The 20,001-nt window shown below is 33.7% G+C and overlaps 1 protein-coding gene across 3 annotated transcripts in view; it reads right to left on the bottom strand.

Moving 5' to 3' along the window:
* VPS13B (vacuolar protein sorting 13 homolog B) overlaps positions 1-20,001 on the bottom strand; it is an 891,476-nt gene that overhangs the window by 721,369 nt on the left and 150,106 nt on the right. For all 3 annotated transcript variants that reach the window (XR_004026232.1, XM_030795363.1, XM_030795364.1), the window contains exon 16: positions 16,502-16,626. Coding sequence is in view for 2 of the 3 variants with exons in the window: in XM_030795363.1 (XP_030651223.1) it covers positions 16,502-16,626 (125 nt within the window). In the remaining variant the exon portion in view is untranslated. The remainder of the gene's footprint in view (positions 1-16,501; positions 16,627-20,001) is intronic.

Raw genomic sequence — 20,001 nt, 5'->3', positions numbered from 1 at the left:
AAAAAGTGGTCTATCCAAACAATTGAGTACTATTTAGCAATAAAAAGAAGTGAAGTACTAATACATGTTACAAGGTAGATGAACCATGAAACAAAAGACCACATCATATTATAGATTCCAGGGACAGAACATGTCTACAGATATTTGCTATTTCTAGAGATATAGAAAGTAAATCTACAGTTCCTTGAAGTTGGGGTAAGAATTAGGATTAACTGTAACAAAGAGGATCTAATTGGGGTGACATGATTATGTTGATGAATGCTCAACTTGGTAAATTTACTAAAAATCGTTGAATTGTATGCTTAAAAACAGATTAATTTTATGGTATGTAAATTATATCTCAATATAGTCATTTTTTAAAAATGAATACCTACAGTTTACTTAAGGATTACCTTTATTACTTCAATACTACATTTATGAAAAAATATATTTATATATTAGTTACTAAGATTTTCCAACACTCTGAAACACTACAATTCAAAAGAAAAAATACCCAATTTAAGTCCACATTTATTAGGCAAGTACTAAGTATTAGATACTATTCGATGCTACACAATAATACAGTTAAAAAGCCACTCTGTGCTTATTGAGAACTTAATATCTAACATACCAAAAGATATTCATTGTTTATCCAAATATCTGCCATGCAGAGACCAAATGCAAACTACTAGGCTGCATATCTCCCCAATTCCATCTGAGCATTTCAATATGTATGTTGAACTTTTTACATATTAAGCTCCAGAGTAAAATTTCATGCAAAGAAAAGATTCTTCAAAAAAAAGAAAAACAAACAAAAACCCCATTAACCTATATGAACTTCAATATACCATCAATAGAGCAGCAGTGGGGCATAATGCCTCAACCTAGTGTCTAAATTCAACAAAAGTACTGATGTTAAATAAGAAGAAAATGGGAACAACATGAACAAAAAGGTGTAAATGTGACATATATCTTTGTATTAAAAACCATGAGTTCATTCTGATACCTCCAATTTGAATACAATACCAAGGTGAATTATAGTCTTCCTCTTCTTTTTTTTCCATGACGGCCTACCATTAAATATAGTCTTCCTCAGCCAGGTGCGGTGGCTCACTCCTGCAATCCCAGCACTTTGGGAGGCCAAGGTAGGCAGATCACCTGAGGTCAGGAGTTCGAGTCTGGCCAACATAATGAAATCTGAAACCCAGTCTCTACTAAAAATACAAAAATTAGCCAGACATGGGGGTGGGTGCCTGTAATCCCAGCTACTCAGAAGGCTGAGGCAGGGGAATCTCTTGAACCTGGGAGAAAGAGGTTACAGTGAGCTGAGATTGCACCACTGCACTCCAGCCTGTGTGACAGAGCAAGACTCTGTCTCAAAAAAGAAATAAATAGATAAATAAATATAGACTTTCTCTTTAACATATTTGTAACTCCTTCTCCACAGGTGAAAAACCTGGATACCATTACTCTGAATAAGCCTACTTATTTAGTCAAGCCTAGAATACACAGAAAGTGCTTTAAGAATTGCTTAACTCATATCATTAGTCGCTAACTCATTCCACTGCAAAAAAGCAAACAGATTTCAATTTTGTTTGAAGTCCTTTTTTCTTTAGGTAAAATTTACAAACAGTAAAATATAAAAATAATTTTATATTCTTTTTATATATTCTAAAAACTGTAGAATTTTATGAATCTTGACAAATACTCATACCTGTGTTATAATCCTCACCCCAAAAAGATACTGAAATCACCATCTCCCCAGAAAATTCCCTGTGTTCTCAATCAATCCTTCCACCTTCATCCTCCCAAAGGCAATTTAGACTTTTTTCCACTACAGATTAATTTTACCTGTTCCAGAAATTCATATAAATAGAATCATACCATGTTTCTGTTGTGCCCAGTTCTTTTCACTCAGGAAACACAACTGTATGTATCAGTAGTTCCATTATTTTTTATTAATGAGTGGTATTTGTTGTTTAAATATACCACAATTTATTTAATCTCCAGGGTTATTTCAGTTTGGGATTATTTTGAATAAGGCTGTTATGATCATTCTCAATGTGGTTTTAATCTGCAATTCCCTTATGTATAGTTGTTGGGTTCTCTTTTATGTGTTTGGTGACCCTTCCTTTGTGAAATGTCTGTTCAAGTCTTTTGCCCATTTTTTAATTGGTTGTCTTTTTTCTTATTCAACTGTAGGATATTTTCATATATTCTGCATACAAGAATTTTTTCAGATGTTTTGTTCATATTTTTACTCAGTCTGTTCCTCAGTTTTTCTTAACTGCTTTATAGAAGTTTATAAATTTATTAATAGATTATACCTATTATATTAATACATGTGATTAAAAACAAACTTTACCTTTTTTGGCATGTCAAATAAAACTTTATACAATCTTTGAGAGAAAGGTGACTCATCAATTTTACAAATGTGTGTTCACTGAAAAAAGTCAGAAAAAAAATAAATATGCAATAGTAATAATCACAGCTAACACGCATAAAGAACTTGTTATGTATCAGGCACTATTCAAAGCAGCTCCTATTTGTTAACTCATTTAAGCCTCAAAATAACTCGAAGGTAAGAATTAAGAATTGCCCCTTTTACAAATTAGTTTAGGAAACTCAGACACAAAGACTTTCTCAGCCACAAGGCTAGGAAGTGGCAGAGCCTATATTTAAATGCAAGGAATCCAGTTCTGAGGCCCATGCTCCTAACCACTATAATACATAAACCACATGTTACCTACCACCCACATAACACCATCACAAACAATTTAGCAACAGCCCAGCCCTTTTACCTGTGCAAGCATATTTTTTGTCCACATTAATAGACTAACTCTGTATCCTCCGTTCTGTGACCTTTTTTCACTCAATATTTATCATGAGAACCTTTCTATACCAATAAACATATTCTACAACACAATTTTAATGGCTATTCTACATATTGCTAACTGGTATGAGTGTAACATAATTTATACAACCTGTTTTTCATTATTTGGTATTTACATTTTTCCATTTTATCATAACTAATTATTGGTAATTCGCTTAATTATATCTAAGGACAAACTCCTAAAAATGGACATGCTGAGTAAAAGATATTCATGCTTACAGATTTGGATGGATATAGTCAAGCTGTACAGCAGAAAAGTTGTAAGGATCTGTCATATTAAATTTCCACCACTGGTGTCACAAACTTTAACATTCTGAATATTATATTCATTTAACAGTACACAAAAAAGATGGTTAATTCTACATTGTTTAAATCCTTATTTCTCTACTATTAAGGCTAAAAATTGTTCAGGTTATACCTAATTACGTTGCTTTTATTTGTGAATAAACCATCTCTCCAATTTAATCTCTTATCTATCTCCCTTTACTGTGTTGCAGTCACACTTGACTTCTATCTGTCCTTCATATGAACTATATCTATTTCTACCTCGAGACCTGCACTAGCTATTCCCAACACTTGCAACACAATTTCCCAAAATCTTTGTATGGCTGCCATTAACTGGTCATTTAGGTTGGAGTCAAAAGTCACATCCACGTAAGAGACCTTCCCTGACCATTTTAGACAAATAAACTCCCCAAAACACTCATTTTCTATCCCATTGGCCATAATTTTTCTTATTACTCACCATTATCTGAAACGCATGTATTTGTCTTAATGAAGTGTTGGCTCTACCTCTTCAGAATATCGGCTCCATGAAACAGAGAAAAGGTCTATTTTGTTTACCACTGCATTCCCAGCATGTAGAATGATGACTGGAATTATACCATGGACCCAATAAATATTTATAAATGAGTTGTAAGTCTCTGGAGGGAATGGCCTATATACTATACTTGCTCGATATGAGCCAAAAAGTAGTGCTAGTACTACGGAACATGGAACAGCTTAAATAATGGTTAACTGATGTGTGGTAGCAAACAAACAAAATACAAAAGAAGTAAGATGCCTCTACATTATCTCATCTTCTAGACAAGTTAATTTAAAACAGACAATTCATCTACTTAAAATAAGAATGTGTAACTGCTCAGGAAACAAAGGAGATGAAGTGTGTTTATACAATATACTTTATATATGTAATTAATAACTTTCAAATATTACCTTGAGAACTCTGAATAGGAAAAGTCACTAAAATTTTAGTTTAATTTAAGTAATTAACATCACTGATTTTCACTTTGGCCAAGAGTATGTTTTGCATGTATAATCTGAGCTAATAGGAGATAGAACTTGATTGTCAAAAAAGTATACAATCTAAAACCTCATAAATCAGAAAACCAAAAAAAATTGAAATTGTTAAAGAAACAGCCAGATGCATACCAAGAAATATTTACTCATGTCTACAACAGATGCAAGGTTTTCAAGATAAATGTGCCCCACAGAAAAAGAGATGTTTCTTATGGAGCTTAAAATAAAACGAGTGGGAAAGGCTATTAAATAATCACACAAAGCAGTATAAAATCACTTCTATGAAAAGTACAATGAAAAACAAGAACATTATCTCATATTTTAAAGCATATTTTAGGGGGGGTGTGACCTAGGCAGAAAAAGTATCAATTGGACTAGCATCTGGAGTCAGTTACAGTTATTTAGGATACAGAACAGTAAAACAATAATAGTGAACAATTTGTAAAAGGAGAGAAAATGTTTAAAAGCAAGAAGGAGGGGACAGAGAGGAGGACGTTTCAGATAAGTCTAGAAAGCCAAGCAGGGGCCACACCATAGAGGGCATCAAAGAATATTTTAAAGCTTTTAAACTTTACCATATAAGCTGTAAGAAGCTAAGTATTCTAGCAAAGAGGTCATAATTAGATCTTCCAAAAACAAGCCAAACAAACAAACAAACTTGGCTGCAGATGTATGAGTTAGCCAGTGTTTAAGAACACCTGTCTAAATTCTTAAAGTATCAAGAAAGGAAACACAAAGACCAAGTGGTATTCACACTCCAAGGCCTATAACACAACAGTTTTAACATGATAGGCACCAAAACTTTTTTTAATGAATAAATGACTCATTAGTCAGTTGAAACCTGAACAACGCTAAGTATTAACAGATTCTTCTAAGAAGCTGGCAGTACTTTTTAAGTTATAAGTCATAATGAAGAACACAAAGTTCTTATCTAGAACCTGCTATTAATAGCTATTAATCAACATGCTATTAATAGTTCCAACATCAATTAATCAAAAGATGTCTAGGCCGGGCGCAGTGGCTCACACCTGTAATCCCTGCACTTTGGAAGGCCAAGGCAGGTGGCTCACTTGAGGTCAGGAGTTCAAGACCAGCCTGGCCAACATGGGGAAACCCCATCTCTACTAAAAATACAAAAATTAGCCAGGTGTCGTGGCACACACCTGTAATTACAGCTACTCAGGAGGCTGAGGCAGGAGAATCGCTTGAACCCAGGAGACAAAGGTTGCAGTGAGCCGAGATCGTGCCACTGCACTCCAGCCTGGGTGACAGAACAAGACTCTGTCTCAAAATATAGAAAAATAAAATAAAATAAAATAAATAAAAGATGTCCAATGCAAGCAATTTTATCTCTCTAGGTCTACCATATCATCTTCCCTAATCCTCCATTTCCAGATCTATAAAATAGAAATAAGGATACCTAACCTGTTTATTTCAAAGGTTGGCTGTGAGTATCAAAAAACTTCCTGTATGCAGTGAAACTGAGTTAAGTACAAAATGCTATACAAGGGGATTATGATGCTATTATTAGAAATTTTCTTCTGCCACTAACCTAAGCACTATCCGATCTTTTGAATGTGGGAACTGCCAATGATTATTTGTTCTTACATTTCAAGTTAATATATTAAAAAGAAATCAAATCATCAAAACACAGTTAAGAAAAAAATTTAAAGGTAGTCTTAAAAAGAAAACCTAGGCTAAATTTAATAATTACTAACCAAGCCATTTCCCTGTCAAAAAAATACATTAACAACTTAGAGTTCTTTTGCACTCAGAGAATACTATTGACTTTCACTCTCCCTCACAAAAATAATGAAACACAGATATATTTTTTAAAATGCTGTCACTAGAATAGAATGTTATCACAGGATAATATTTTCCCACTGCTGTACACAGGCAAAGCCAAATACTGAGGAAAAGTCAATATAATTATTCTGACATAGATATAGGTCATGTAGAAATAGTCTCCAATAACCAAAAATCAAATTTAAAGGCAATAAACTAAGAATGAGTTGTAAATCCTCATTTGGACACCACTAAACAAACTATTTTACTAAGTTTAAAACATTCGAGAATTGGAAATGGATCATATTTGCATATACAACTTCACACCCAACTGACCATAAAATTCCATGTGGAAAATATCAAATTTTCCAAAATCACAATCAAAGGAAACTTTCTGTTCTCATTGGACCAATGCTCTCTTGCTTGTTAACATATGTCAAATGCTCTTTGTGCCCTTTCTAAAAAAATTAAAGGGAAAAACTCTAATATAAAGATACATACTATTTACCTATAATTGTGCTTTTCATATCCTTTTAATTTCATACACATAGGCCATGTTTTAAAAACTATAAATGTATTTTTTGACAAGTTATTTATCTAAACACATTATCAAATCACAACCAAAAACATAAGGAAAAACAGAAATTGGCAAGACCATTAACATATACAAAGACTGGTCAGTCTTTCCAAGAAATTTATTTCAAATAATGCAGTGCCTCTATCATAGGATGGTCCATGTCATAAAAAAAGTCAAAGGCAATCTTGAATAACTGGAACCCTTCTGTCAGACTATACAATGTCAATTTGTTTTCTGGCACTGCTTCTCCTACTTCTTATCATCTGGCACAGGTCTGTGAGCACTCATCGCTTCCTTGCTAATAAATGTCCTTGGTGGCATTTTTTTCCAGAATAGGGCACTATCATCTGCACTTAAAATCTGTTCAGGCAGATATCCTTTCTCCTCAATAACTTTCTTAATGGTGCCTGGGAAACTCAACTGCTGACTAAGATGAGTTTCTTGGTAGCAGAAAGTACTTCTCCTGTTCTCTTGAAATTTTTTAAGCCAAACCTCTTTCTAAAATTGTCAAACCATCATTTACTGGCATTAAATTCTTCACCTTTAGATCCTTCATCTTCTTTTTGCTTTAAGTTGTCACATAATGACTTCACTTTTTCTCAAATCATATTAGAGTCTCTAGTATTCCTTTCTTACAGCAATCCTGCACCCACATAAAAGCTGCATTTTCAATACAAAATAAAAAGGTATTTCACAAGAAGTGAAAAGTGTTTGTGCTAGCCGGCAAAACTGAAGCAATGGTTTCACAGATTTCCTTTTATTTTTTATTTTTTTTACAATAGTCCTTATGCTGAATTTATCTTTCTTGAAAGGGTAGGCAACTCAAGCTGCAGAATTCAATCTATAGTACAAAGCAACTCAACTTTGTCTTATAGCATCATGGCTTTTTTCTGCTTCTTGGAACCACTTCCAGAATCACACTGTGTGGACCCTGTGGTGTTATTCAAGGTTTACAGGGCTGGGCGCAGTGGCTCACGCCTGTAATCCCAGCACTTTGGGAGGCCAAGGTGGGCAGATCACTTGAGGCCAGGAGTTCAAGACCAGCCTAGCCAACAAGGTGAAACCTCATCCCTACTAAAAATACAAAAATTAGCTGGGTGTGGTGGCACACGCACCTGTAATCCCAGCTACTCGGGAGGTTGAGGAACAAGAATCACTTCAGCCCAGGAGGCAGAGGCTACAGTGAGCCAAGATCATGCCACTGTATTCCAGCCTGGGCAACAGACTGAGACTTCGTCTCAAAAAAAAAAAAAAAATTTATAGTATTTTACAGTATTGCACTAAGCCCAATGACAAATATGTGAGAACTGTGACAGATCACTTTTTATTGCAATACACAGTCATACTGTAGAGAAGAGATGCTCAGGGACTGCTCACATGGAGATGCTTACCATCACACAGCATTTTAAGCAGATACAACACAAAAGCTCACCACAGTAGCAACAAAAGGTGGCTACGAAATTATTATAGTAGTACACCATGTAGTACTACAGTTAACTTTATGCAGTTATGATTTAATACTGCATCTTTATGTTTGTTTACATTTCTGTCAGCTCTGAATGGTGCCATGTGTGGTCCCTAAGCATTTGTGTGCATAAGTTTTAACAAATTTTACCTTTTTGGTTTTGGGGTTTGAAACAGACAGGGTCTCGCTCTGTCACTGAGGCTGGAGAGCACTGGCATGATCATGGCTCACTGCAGCCTCAATCTCCCGAGTGCAAGTGATGCTTCCACCTCAGCCTCCTAAATAGCTGAGACTATAGGCACATGCCACCATGCCTGGTTACCTTTTTATTTTTCTAGAAATGGGGTCTGGAACTCTTGGGCTCAAGGAATCCTCCCACCTTGGCCTCCCAAAGTGCTGGAATTAGAGGCATGAGCCACCATTCCTGGCCAAATTTTAACTTTTTATAATAAATTTTTGTATATTGCATGGTAGTAAATAATAAAATATACTAAAATCCACATAAATTGCATGCATTCATAACATACCTAACTTTTTCTTCATTATTTTGATATTTCTAGGCTAAACGGTTCATCTGCAAATTTTCAAATTGTTACAAATCTCAAAAAAATTTTCCAATATAGTTATTGAAAGAAATATAACCCACACAGTTCAAGCCCATGTTGTTCAAGCTGTACATGTTAAAATACCTGATGAGAAATCAAGTTTTTAGAAAAGCTTGCATTAAGTCCTGAATCATCAAATACACCCTGCAACATCATCCAACAATAACTAAAGAATGTTTTCAGAGCTGGTAAATAAAAAATATATTTAATTTATCCAATGGGTTTTTTTCATTTATCTGCAGGAATCTATATTTCAATTCCTATCACTGTTTGCTCTACTCCTAATTCGATGGTTTTCAGTTCAAACATGAATCATTAAGAAAAAGTAAAAATGCTGCATTCACTGAAACATAAAAAATAATAAATAGAAAAATGTTAAGTAATCAAAAAGTGTTATGCTATCAAGAACTATTTAAACACCTCCTTTCAAGGCTTAGTACAGCAAAAAGAATGATTTTATGATTCAATTTTAAAAGACAATCTACATGGAGCAATTTTTCTCTCCTTAAAATTCCCTTAATTAAGAGAATGTTTATTCTCTATTGCCATGAGGGGAAATAACTTGCCTATTTTGTTTATTGATGCATCTCCAGCCAGAACCCTGCAATGTGGTTCCACGCAGTGGAAGAAAATACTTGCAGATCATATATCTGATAAGGGATTAATTTACACAACACATAAAGAACTTCTACAACTCAAGGAAAAAAACTAATTAAAAATGAGCAAAGGACTTGAATAGATAGGACATGAAAAGATGGTCAACATTCCTAATCATTAGGAAAATGCAAATTAAAACCACAATGAGATATCACCTCATATTTGTTACTATAGCTATTACCAAAAAAACAGAAAATAGTTAAGTGTTGATGAAAATATGGAGAAACTGGAACCTTTTTGCATCACTATTGCAGGTGTAAAGTGGTGTGAAAATCAGTATGGCAGCTCTCAAAAACATAGAATTACCATATGATACAGCAATTCCACTTCTAGGTATATACTCAAAATAACTGAAAGCAGAGACTCAAACAGATATTTGTACATGCATGTTCACAGAAGCATCATTCACAATAGCTAAAAGGTGAGAGGTATTTGTCAATGGATAAATGGATAAACAAAATGTGGCATATACATAAAATGAATACATAAAATTCAGTCTTACAAATCAATGAATAAGGAAGGAAATTCTGCTACATTCTGCAACATGGATTAATCTTGAAAACATTATGCTAAGTGAAATAAGCCAGACACAAATGACAAACATTGAATGATTCCATTTAAGTGAGGTACCTAGAATAGTCAAATTTATAGAGACAGAAAGTTGAATGGTGGCACTATTGCACAACAATGTGAATGTACTTAATGCTACTGAATTTTACATTTAAAAATAGTTATTTTGAAATAGTAATAGCAATTGTTTTAAGCAAAATGGTACAGTTGATCGAGCCTTGAATCAAGAAGGAGAGGATCAAATTGATGCACTGATATTAATTAACTGTGTGGTCTTAGGCAAGAAATTTGACCTCTCTGGGACTCAGTTTTCCCATCTTTAAATGAGAAGATTGTAACAGATGTTAATGTTTCTTTTTTGTTCAAAACATTCCATAAAGCACATCTTAGATGACAGAACCAAAGCTGAAAAATCAGTCTAACACCTATCAGGTGGAGATAAGAGAATTAACACCCCATTTAAGGCTTAGTTGTTTTAAGGCATTTAGTTAAAGGGAATGTTAATCACAAAACCAGACTGATGAACACAGTTTTGGAAGGAAGATCTATCTCCAGGTTCATTAAAAACACCCAAGTATAGCTTCTTGAGGCCTCAAACTGTGGTATTATTAAGAACGGGGCAGTTGAATAAACATTTTAAGCCCTGGAAGGTTACTTACTCTGTTGATAATAAGTATTACTGGCAATTTTTTTAGACTTGGAGTTCCCAGTATCCATTAAAACTAAAAGAATTTACCCTGGTGTCATTCTGAGCTGGGGCAAATGATGCCTTCAGTTTCACTTCCACAGAGGCAAAAGAACCAGTATCTGCCTCAAATGCCCTTCACACACCACATCAATACCACCAACCTACCAGCACCAAGTCCTGTAACTTCTAATTAACACTGAACTCAAAGATTTCACAGACGCATTTTTCCCCTACAAATGATCTGTTCAATAACTGCACTAGTTAAAATCAACAATTGCACTGTGCCAAGTAAAAAATGGGAACTTAGAAGTCCCTCAATCTTAAAAAGAAATATGTGTTTTTACACATTTCTCTGAGAATGAAAATGCCTCATGATATACATAAGTAATAATTATATCAGAGAAGAAACATTATTCTTAGGCAGAAATCCAAGTATAAACTTCTCATAAAAGCAAACTTTGATTAAATAAAAGAAAGAAATTTAGAGCTGCCCAATAATAATCGGCCAAGAAAGTAGCTAACATCCTTGAATAAAATGTTCAAGGAGTAGACAGATGGCTATAAACCAAAAGTGTGTCATAAAGACTCAGTAATTGGGATAATGTCTAAGATTCCACCTAATGCTAATATCCACAATTTTAAGATCAGAATTACAATGATATCTACATACTATTAACAAATACTAGCACAGTTCAGATTTATTAGCTAGCCTGCTGCTCCATGGAAATTTACTTTAACTATAGGCAAGAAGCATACTGGGCCTTCAAAACTGATTAACAGAAGATTATATATGTCCCCTTCACTCCTTCAAGTAATAAAACAATTAAAGATGTTCAAATCAGACAATCCTCCATGAAAATCTTGTGAGGCCAGTGTTTGACTTTGGACAACTTATTTAACCTCTCTGAAAATTAGAAAGAATTTGTAAGACAGAATATCATCTTATCTCACAGGACTGTCATGAACTTTTAACTAGGTACCTAGGACTGTATAAAACAATATAATATGCTCTTTCAGATTATATCCATTCCTCAATAGCCTGCTTAAAAATTACCCCTCCATGTTTTCCACAACTTTCTAAGCCAATATACTATTTCTATACCCCAAACTTCCAAAATATGTTGCATATATTTCTCTACAAATAAAATCACACATTTGAACCCTCAATTATAGGACAAAGTGAATTTCAGATAATATTTTAGTTAGACTTTAACAAACATGAACAAAGAAATGGGACTAATGAATATTTGATTAACTGGTTTAACTATTTTTAAGTGTTCATATTAAAACATGTAGATATCATTGCTCATGGACAAGTCTAAGGTAGAGTAACTCCAAATTCTTCGCCCACTGTATGCAGTGATAGATACATGGATATCTGTCTCATCTATTAGTGTCCAATTCTTTCTTTTTATTATTATTATACCTTAGGTTAAAGGGTACATGTGCACAATGTGCAGGTTTGTTACATATGTATCCATGTGCCGTGTTGGTTTGCTGCACCCATTAATTCGTCATTTAGCATTAGGTATATCTCCTAATGCTGTCCCTCCCCCCTTCCCCCAACCCACAACAGACCCCGGAGTGTGATGTTCCCCTTCCTGTGTCCATGAGTTCTCATTGTTCAATTCCCACCTATGAGTGAGAACACGCGGTGTTTGGTTTTTTGTCCTTGCAATAGTTTACTGAGAATGATGGTTTCCAGTTTCATCCATGTCCCTACAAAGGACATGAACTCATCATTTTTTATGGCTGCATAGTATTCCATGGTGTATATGTGCCACATTTTCTTAATCCAGTCTATCGTTGTTGGACATTTGGGTTGGTTCCAACTCTTTGCTATTGTGAATAGTGCCGCAACAAACATATGTGTGCATGTGTCTTTATAGCAGCATGATTCATAGTCCTTTGGGTATATACCCAGTAATGGGATGGCTGGGTCAAATGGTATTTCTAGTTCTAGATCCCTGAGGAATGGCCACACTGACTTCCACAATGGTTGAACTAGTTTACAGTCCCACCAACAGTGTAAAAGCGTTCCTATTTCTCCACATCCTCTCCAGCACCTGTTGTTTCCTGACTTTTTAATGATGGCCATTCTAACTGGTGTGAGATGGTATCTCATTGTGGTTTTGATTTGCATTTCTCTGATGGCCAGTGATGATGAGCATGTCTTCATGTGTTTCTTGGCTGCATAAATGTCTTCTTTTGAGAAGTGTCTGTTCATGTCCTTTGCCCACTTTTTGATGGGGTGGTTTGTTTTTTTCTTGTAAATTTGTTTGAGTTCATTGTAGATTCTGGATATTAGCCCTTTGTCAGATGAGTAGGTTGCAAAAATTTTCTCCCATTCTGTAGGTTGCCTGTTCACTCTGATGGTAGTTTCTTTTGCTATGCAGAAGCTCTTTAGTTTAATTAGATCCCATTTGTCAATTTTGGCTTTTGTTGCCATTGCTTTTCATGTTTTAGACATGAAGTCCTTGCCCATGTCTATGTCCTGAATGGTATTGCCTAAGTTTTCTTCTAGGGTTTTTATGGTTTTAGGTCTAACACGTAAGTCTTTAATCCATCTTGAATTAATTTTTGTATAAGGTGTAAGGAAGGGATCCAGTTTCAGCTTTCTACATATGGCTAGCCAGTTTTCCCAGCACCATTTATTAAATAGGGAATCCTTTCCCCATTGCTTGTTTTTGTCAGGTTTGTCAAAGATCAGATGATTGTAGATATGTGGCATTATTTCTGAGGGCTCTGTTCTGTTCCATTGATCTATGTCTCTGTTGTGGTACCAGTACCATGCTGTTTTGGTTACTATAGCCTTGTAGTATAGTTTGAAGTCAGGTAGCGTGATGCCTCCAGCTTTGTTCTTTTGGCTTAGGACTGACTTGGTGATGCGGGCTCTTTTTTGGTTCCATATGAACTTTAAAGTAGTTTTTTCCAATTCTGTGAAGAAAGTCATTGGTAGCTTGATGGGGATGGCATTGAATCTATAAATTACCTTGGGCAGTATGGCCATTTTCACGATATTGATTCTTCCAACCCATGAGCATGGAATGTTCTTCCATTTGTTTGTATCCTCTTTTATTTCATTGAGCAGTGGTTTGTAGTTCTCTTTGAAGAGGTCCTTCACATCCCTTGTAAGTTGGATTCCTAGGTATTTTATTCTCTTTGAAGCAATTGTGAATGGGAGTTCCCTCATGATTTGGCTCTCTGTTTGTCTGTGATTGGTGTACAAGAATCCTTGTGATTTTTGTACATTGATTTTGTATCCTGAGACTTTGCTGAAGTTGCTAATCAGCTTAAGGAGATTTTGGGCTGAGACAATGGGGTTTTCTAGATATATAATCATGTCATCTGCAAACAGGGACAATTTGACTTCCTCTTTTCCTAATTGAATACCCTTTATTTCCTTCTCCTGCCTGATTGTCCTGGCCAGAACTTCCAGCACTATGTTGAATAGGAGTGGTGAGAGAGGGCATCCCCATCTTGTGCCAGTTTTCAAAGGGAATGCTTCCAGTTTTTGCCCATTCAGTATGATATTAGCTGTAGGTCTGTCATAGATAGCTATTATTATTTCGAGATATGTCCCATCAATACCTAATTTATTAAGAGTTTTTAGCATGAAGCGTTGTTGAATTTTGTCAAAGGCCTTTTCTGCATCTATTGAGATAATCATGTGGTTTTTGTCTTTGGTTCTGTTTATATGCTGGATTACATTTATTGATTTGCGTATGTTGAACCAGCCTTGCATCCCAGGGATGAAGCCCACTTGATCATGGTGTATAAGCTTTTTGATGTGCTGCTGGATTCGGTTTGCCAGTATTTTATTGAGGATTTTTGCATCAATGTTCATCAAGGATAGTGGTCTGAAATTCTCTTTTTGGGTTGTGTCTCTGCCAGGCTTTGGTATCAGGACGATGCTGGCCTCATAAAATGTATTAGGGAGGATTCCCTCTTTTTCTATTGATTGGAAAAGTTTCAGAAGGAATGGTACCAGTTCCTCCTTGTACCTCTGGTAGAATTCGGCTGTGAATCCATCAGGTCCTGGACTCTTTTTGGTTGGTAAGCTATTGATTATTGCCACAATTTCAGAGCCTGTTATTGGTCTATTCAGAGATTCAACTTCTTCCTGGTTTAGTCTTGGGAGGGTGTATTTGTCGAAGAATTGTCCAATTCTAACAGGACCTCATCTCATCAGCTATCTCTGACGTCCCAGGGAAACTGTCTGCTTTCTTTAAACTTACAGGACATACTGCTTAAGCAGTATTTTATTGAATTCAAACTGCACTAAAACCAACCAATATCTCAATTTATTAAGTTTTGTCTTTATTTTCAAGTTAGAGTTACTAAAGTCTTTTTTACATTTATTAAGAAAATTTCAAGAAACTATTTCAAATCAATATACTTCTATAAAGCATAGCAAAAATATCACTGAAATAACATAGAAGTAGTCTTAACTACAAAAAAGCAAAACACATCCAAAAAATATTGGCATTCTGTGATCTCATGCTTTCAGTATTTAATTGGAATATTATTTCTAGATGTCTGCAGGCATATGTTAATTAACATTTGACAGTATTCATAATACCTTCTTTGTATCCTTCAAATAAGCCTTACTTATTTCAATATTGATTTTATATAAAGGCTATAATCATTTTGAAAAATGTGGACTTTTTTAAAGAAATTAAGAATTTTCTATAGTAAATTGCACTGTTTGCAATAAAACTATTTTAGTCCTAGAAATGATAAATTAATCAGCACATAACGGAGAAAATAGTTTTCACAAATACCTATTAAAATTGATATCACCATATCAACTGTGACATATCTCAGTTTATTTCTTAATAGATCAGAATATAAAACTTGACTCAAATGCAACATACCATGTATGCTAATAAAAAGCTAAATCTATCTCTATACAACATAATAAATGACATGTGAGAGGTATGGAGGAGTAAGGACAAAATGAAATTTATCACTAGAAATTAAGAATAATAATTTAATAGTGGTTTCATTTTTTAGAGGAATTAGTACTAAGACTTAACTACAACTTTTAAAAAATTTTTCTGTATCAGCAGGCAAAGTTTCTTGAAAATATGAGCATTTATTTTATAATTTCATTTTAAAAGTTATATATCATTAAAGAAACAAATTTTTAGCAACTGAAGTATTTTAGATAAGAAATTAATGCTAATTTTCTACAGGTTATGTCATTTTTAGTAAAAAGCTAATAGAAAAACTATCCTGCAAAAATAAGCTTACTAATTAGAATGAGAATGCAAAAGACATACTCTAAATCACATTTTAAATTGGAAAAATGGTTCACTAAAAATTAATTTCATATATTTAAACATTATTTTATATATTTAAACAATATATTAAAAGCATTCCTTTGAACTAAAAATTTATAACTGGTAACTACTGGCTTTCTTTCTGTAAATCTCTCCGAATTTAAGGAAATGTGACCTCCAAATATAGCACTCAATTCAGAATGAAAATGGTGAGGGCTACCATCAATTTCTTACAAAATATAGCTACTAGACATGTAAATACATTCTAACTCTACATAATGGGTATACTTTTGTCAGTGGGTATGAATATAAATGAAATTATTATTTAATAGATAAATACTTTGGTCTTGAATATTAATTTATAACTTTTTAAAATCTTTATACCCTCTCTTGAAAAAAAGGTACTTGCTCTTACAGTTCCTATTATAATCTCAAGTAGTATTTTACATACATCCAACATGAATTAACAGTTATTACTCTAATAACAGTTATTGCTATCACAAAAGACACTAGGAACTAACAGATTTCAGACACTTAAAAAAGACTTTTAGTATCTCAGTAAAAGTACAAGTTTAGATATTTTTTTCTAAAGTTTTGTACAAAACTAGCATGGGTATAAGACAGATACATTTGGGGTTTTTTTCCCTTCCTAATAAATGGAAATTAACATAAATCACATTTTAACATGTAAGACCTACCAGCATGTGGGGAGTTTCAGAAGTTTGCCATAAAGAGCAGTGCTGAAAGAGGGAATAATTGGTACGGGTAAGCAGTAAGATCCACTGCAATCCAAAGACGTCAGTCCTGCCTGGAAACCAAATATCTAAAACAAAAAGAAAAGATGCAAGTGTTCACACAGACAAAGTTTTAATAAGCACAGGATGAAATACGTCAGTTTCAATTTGCTTTACAACAGCTGCACACTAAATATATTCCAAAGTCTTTTTCCACTTCCCAAACGATCAACATTTTCTTCTATACAATTTGACAGTAGGTCAAAATTAAGAAATTTAAATGTACAGTATTTATTTCACATCCCTGAAAGATCACTGCTCTTTTGACAAATTTTTTTAAGTTTCACTTTTTTTTTTTTTGATACGGAGTCTCTCGCTCTTTCACCCAGGCTGGAGTGCAGTGACGCGATCTGGGCTCACTGCAGGCTCCGCCCCCCAGGGTTCACCCCATTCTCCTGCCTCAGCCTCCCGCGTAGCTGGGACTACAGGTGCCCGCCACCTCGCCTGGCTAATTTTTTGTATTTTTAGTGGAGATGGGGTTTCACCGTGTTAGCCAGAATGGTCTTGATCTCCTGACCTCGTGATCCGTCCGCCTCGGCCTCCCAAAGTGCTGGGATTACAGGCGTGAGCCACCGCGCCCGGCCTCACATTTTATTTCTATACATACTCCTCATGTAGTATTTTATTATCTGCTAAAATATACATTTTTCCATAAATATAAACCGCTGACTGCACTTTCTACACTGTAAACTACAAATTTTATAAATTAATGTTAATATTTTATGACTAAAATAACATTAACTACAAGAAAAACTGTTTAAAAATATATTTTGTCTTCAACTTGTATAATGTACATACAAAAAGGATATCGAAAAATATCCTAAAATGTTATTTCTTTCCATTTTCTTTTGTGAAAATAATTGTGGAATTGAGGTTTTAAACCCCAGGAAATTAGGTACATGGCATAAATTGCTCTTCATATGTACAAGCATGTTTATGCTTAAAGCAAGCAGATCATACTACAAAATTTTATAAGCAATCCCTGAAATTCCTGGATACTATATTTGTCATAATAGAAAGAAACAACATAACATCAAATGTTACATGAAATACTGCAGAGAACTGATGATATTTCTGCTTCAATTATTTCTAAAACAACAAAAGATAAACACCTCAGAGTGGAAATACACACATGGATACAAAACAAAGAGTTACTGTTTTCCAGTAAATGTAAAAGTAGCTTAATCTCAACATTTATCTTTAGTTACTATTTTTTATCTCCTGGGTTTATAAAGCACTGACTTCCATATCTCTAGAATTAATATCAACTGTGAAGTTCTATAATAAAATATGTTTAAAATTTCTTCATAACTGATTTTCAAAATACTATTTAATGAGCATAAAATAATTATCAATTTCTTTAAAAGTATTAAGCTACTTCCAAATAGTTTCAAAAAGCTATTATACTCCTAACATTCATCAAATTGACAATGTCAAATTATTTCTTATACACTCAGTTTTGAGTGAACAAAACAATGTTTTAGAAATAAAACATTTTTTAAAATTACATTTTCAAGGAAAACTGCATTTCAAAGAACCTACTTATGTAATCACTATCAAGGAAAATAAAAGTGATGCACCCATCAGTACCTATAACCTGCTATTAACCAATAGACAAGAAGTACAGAATTGAGAAAAAGATATGTTTCTAATACTGAAATGATTACTTAAAATCATAACTTAACATTAAGATATCTCACTTTCATTCTTTTTGAAGACCTGTTCTGAGCAACAGTGTATGCAAAGTACTGTGCTGGTTTCTGTACAATTTCAGGATTTCTTATTTCCTCATAAAGGCCAAATATTCAAACGATTCTGGAATTTAGTTATTAATATAACAATACAAAACACATTTTTAAAACAATATCCAACTACCAAATATGTTGAGTGATGAATAAAGATAATATTTTATCACATCATATTACCTATGCTCAACTAAGAACTCTCTCAAAGCTACTGTCGAATTTTCCATTAAATGCCCCAACAGTATAATCACAGACACTATCTACCAACTGTACTCAGAAGGAAATTGGGTGTAGAGGAGATCCCCTGTTGGTTGTCTGCAGAATTGCAAATGGCTTCGGGGAAACTGTATACTATTCTGTCATTTTTTTAAAAGCCTTTATTATATTTTTGTGTTGCCTAGAGATGCTTCTAAGAAAACATTCAACCAGGTGAAAATTACAATAAAAGAGGACCTACTGGACAAAGAAGTTACCTTCTAAATATTGCCAAATTATTATGAGTCATATTTTGCTTCCTCTATTATCCACCAAATCAAAAAGAACTACTTAAAAATAAATTTTTAAACTCTCTCTTTTAAATTACAGCAATCAGATATATAGATTTATAAAACCTATATAAGCTAATAATTTGTCAACATCCCTTGACCAAGACTATAAATACTTAATCTGGAAAAAGCACAACCAGCAGTGTAAACTGAAGTTGCTTTCATGAGGGATAGCTCACATATTAAAAAACTGGTTTGGTAAATGTTGCAAACTAATAATCTGGAGCAATAAAAATGTATGAAATAGTAAGTATAACTACCAGTAGAAATTTTAGCTAAAGGAAATTGTAAAGTTGAATAAGAGGACTTACACATCTCATTAAATAAAAAGTTAAACATGTACTGCCACCTGTTTTTAAAAATCCCTATTAGTAAATAATAAAAATAAATACATCATCAAGATTTTAACATTTTACAACAAATGTTCTTGAATTAACATCTCAAATAGAAGAAACTGTAATGGATTTAGAAACATTATATGGCAACTTACTTCTGTAAGATTTTGCCAAAAATTATCATAAATTAGAATTTGCTATTTGAAAAAGACAAAAGTATAAAAAGCACATGCTAACTGTAAATGACAATAAAAACTTCATAACTATGATATACAATAAATAGTTTTTGTTATTGCCATTATAAAACAAATGGTATAATAGTATAATCAGCATCGTAAAGATTTGTCCCTTCACTAAAGGAACAAATAAGCATTTCTTTCATTTCAAAAGTTGTTATTATGTATGCAATAATACACTGAAACACATAAAAACTGAAGAAAGAATAATAATAACTAGGATTGTACAGCATAATAATGAACACCTTGTGAAGAAAAACTCTTCAGGGGAAAAGAATGAAATCAAAATCAACCAAAGAATTTTAGAGCTCAAACTGCTTAGAGATTATTTAACTCAATCATCTCATTTTACATGCGGGAAAAATGAAGTCCAAAAGGATTAGGGACATCTTTGAAATTATATATTGATGTAACAAGGATATGATGCTTCATTTGATATAGCTCATCTATTAACTCAAAATTTCACCCGACCTTCCTTCCTCCATTTCCTCCTTCACCTAAAAAGGAACGGCTGATTCTCTATTTATTCTTAAAGAAAAATAA

This window comes from Nomascus leucogenys, chromosome 16, assembly GCF_006542625.1.
Source record: "Nomascus leucogenys isolate Asia chromosome 16, Asia_NLE_v1, whole genome shotgun sequence".
Classification (NCBI taxonomy): domain Eukaryota; kingdom Metazoa; phylum Chordata; class Mammalia; order Primates; family Hylobatidae; genus Nomascus; species Nomascus leucogenys.
This window is presented reverse-complemented; position numbering and strand designations above follow the sequence as displayed.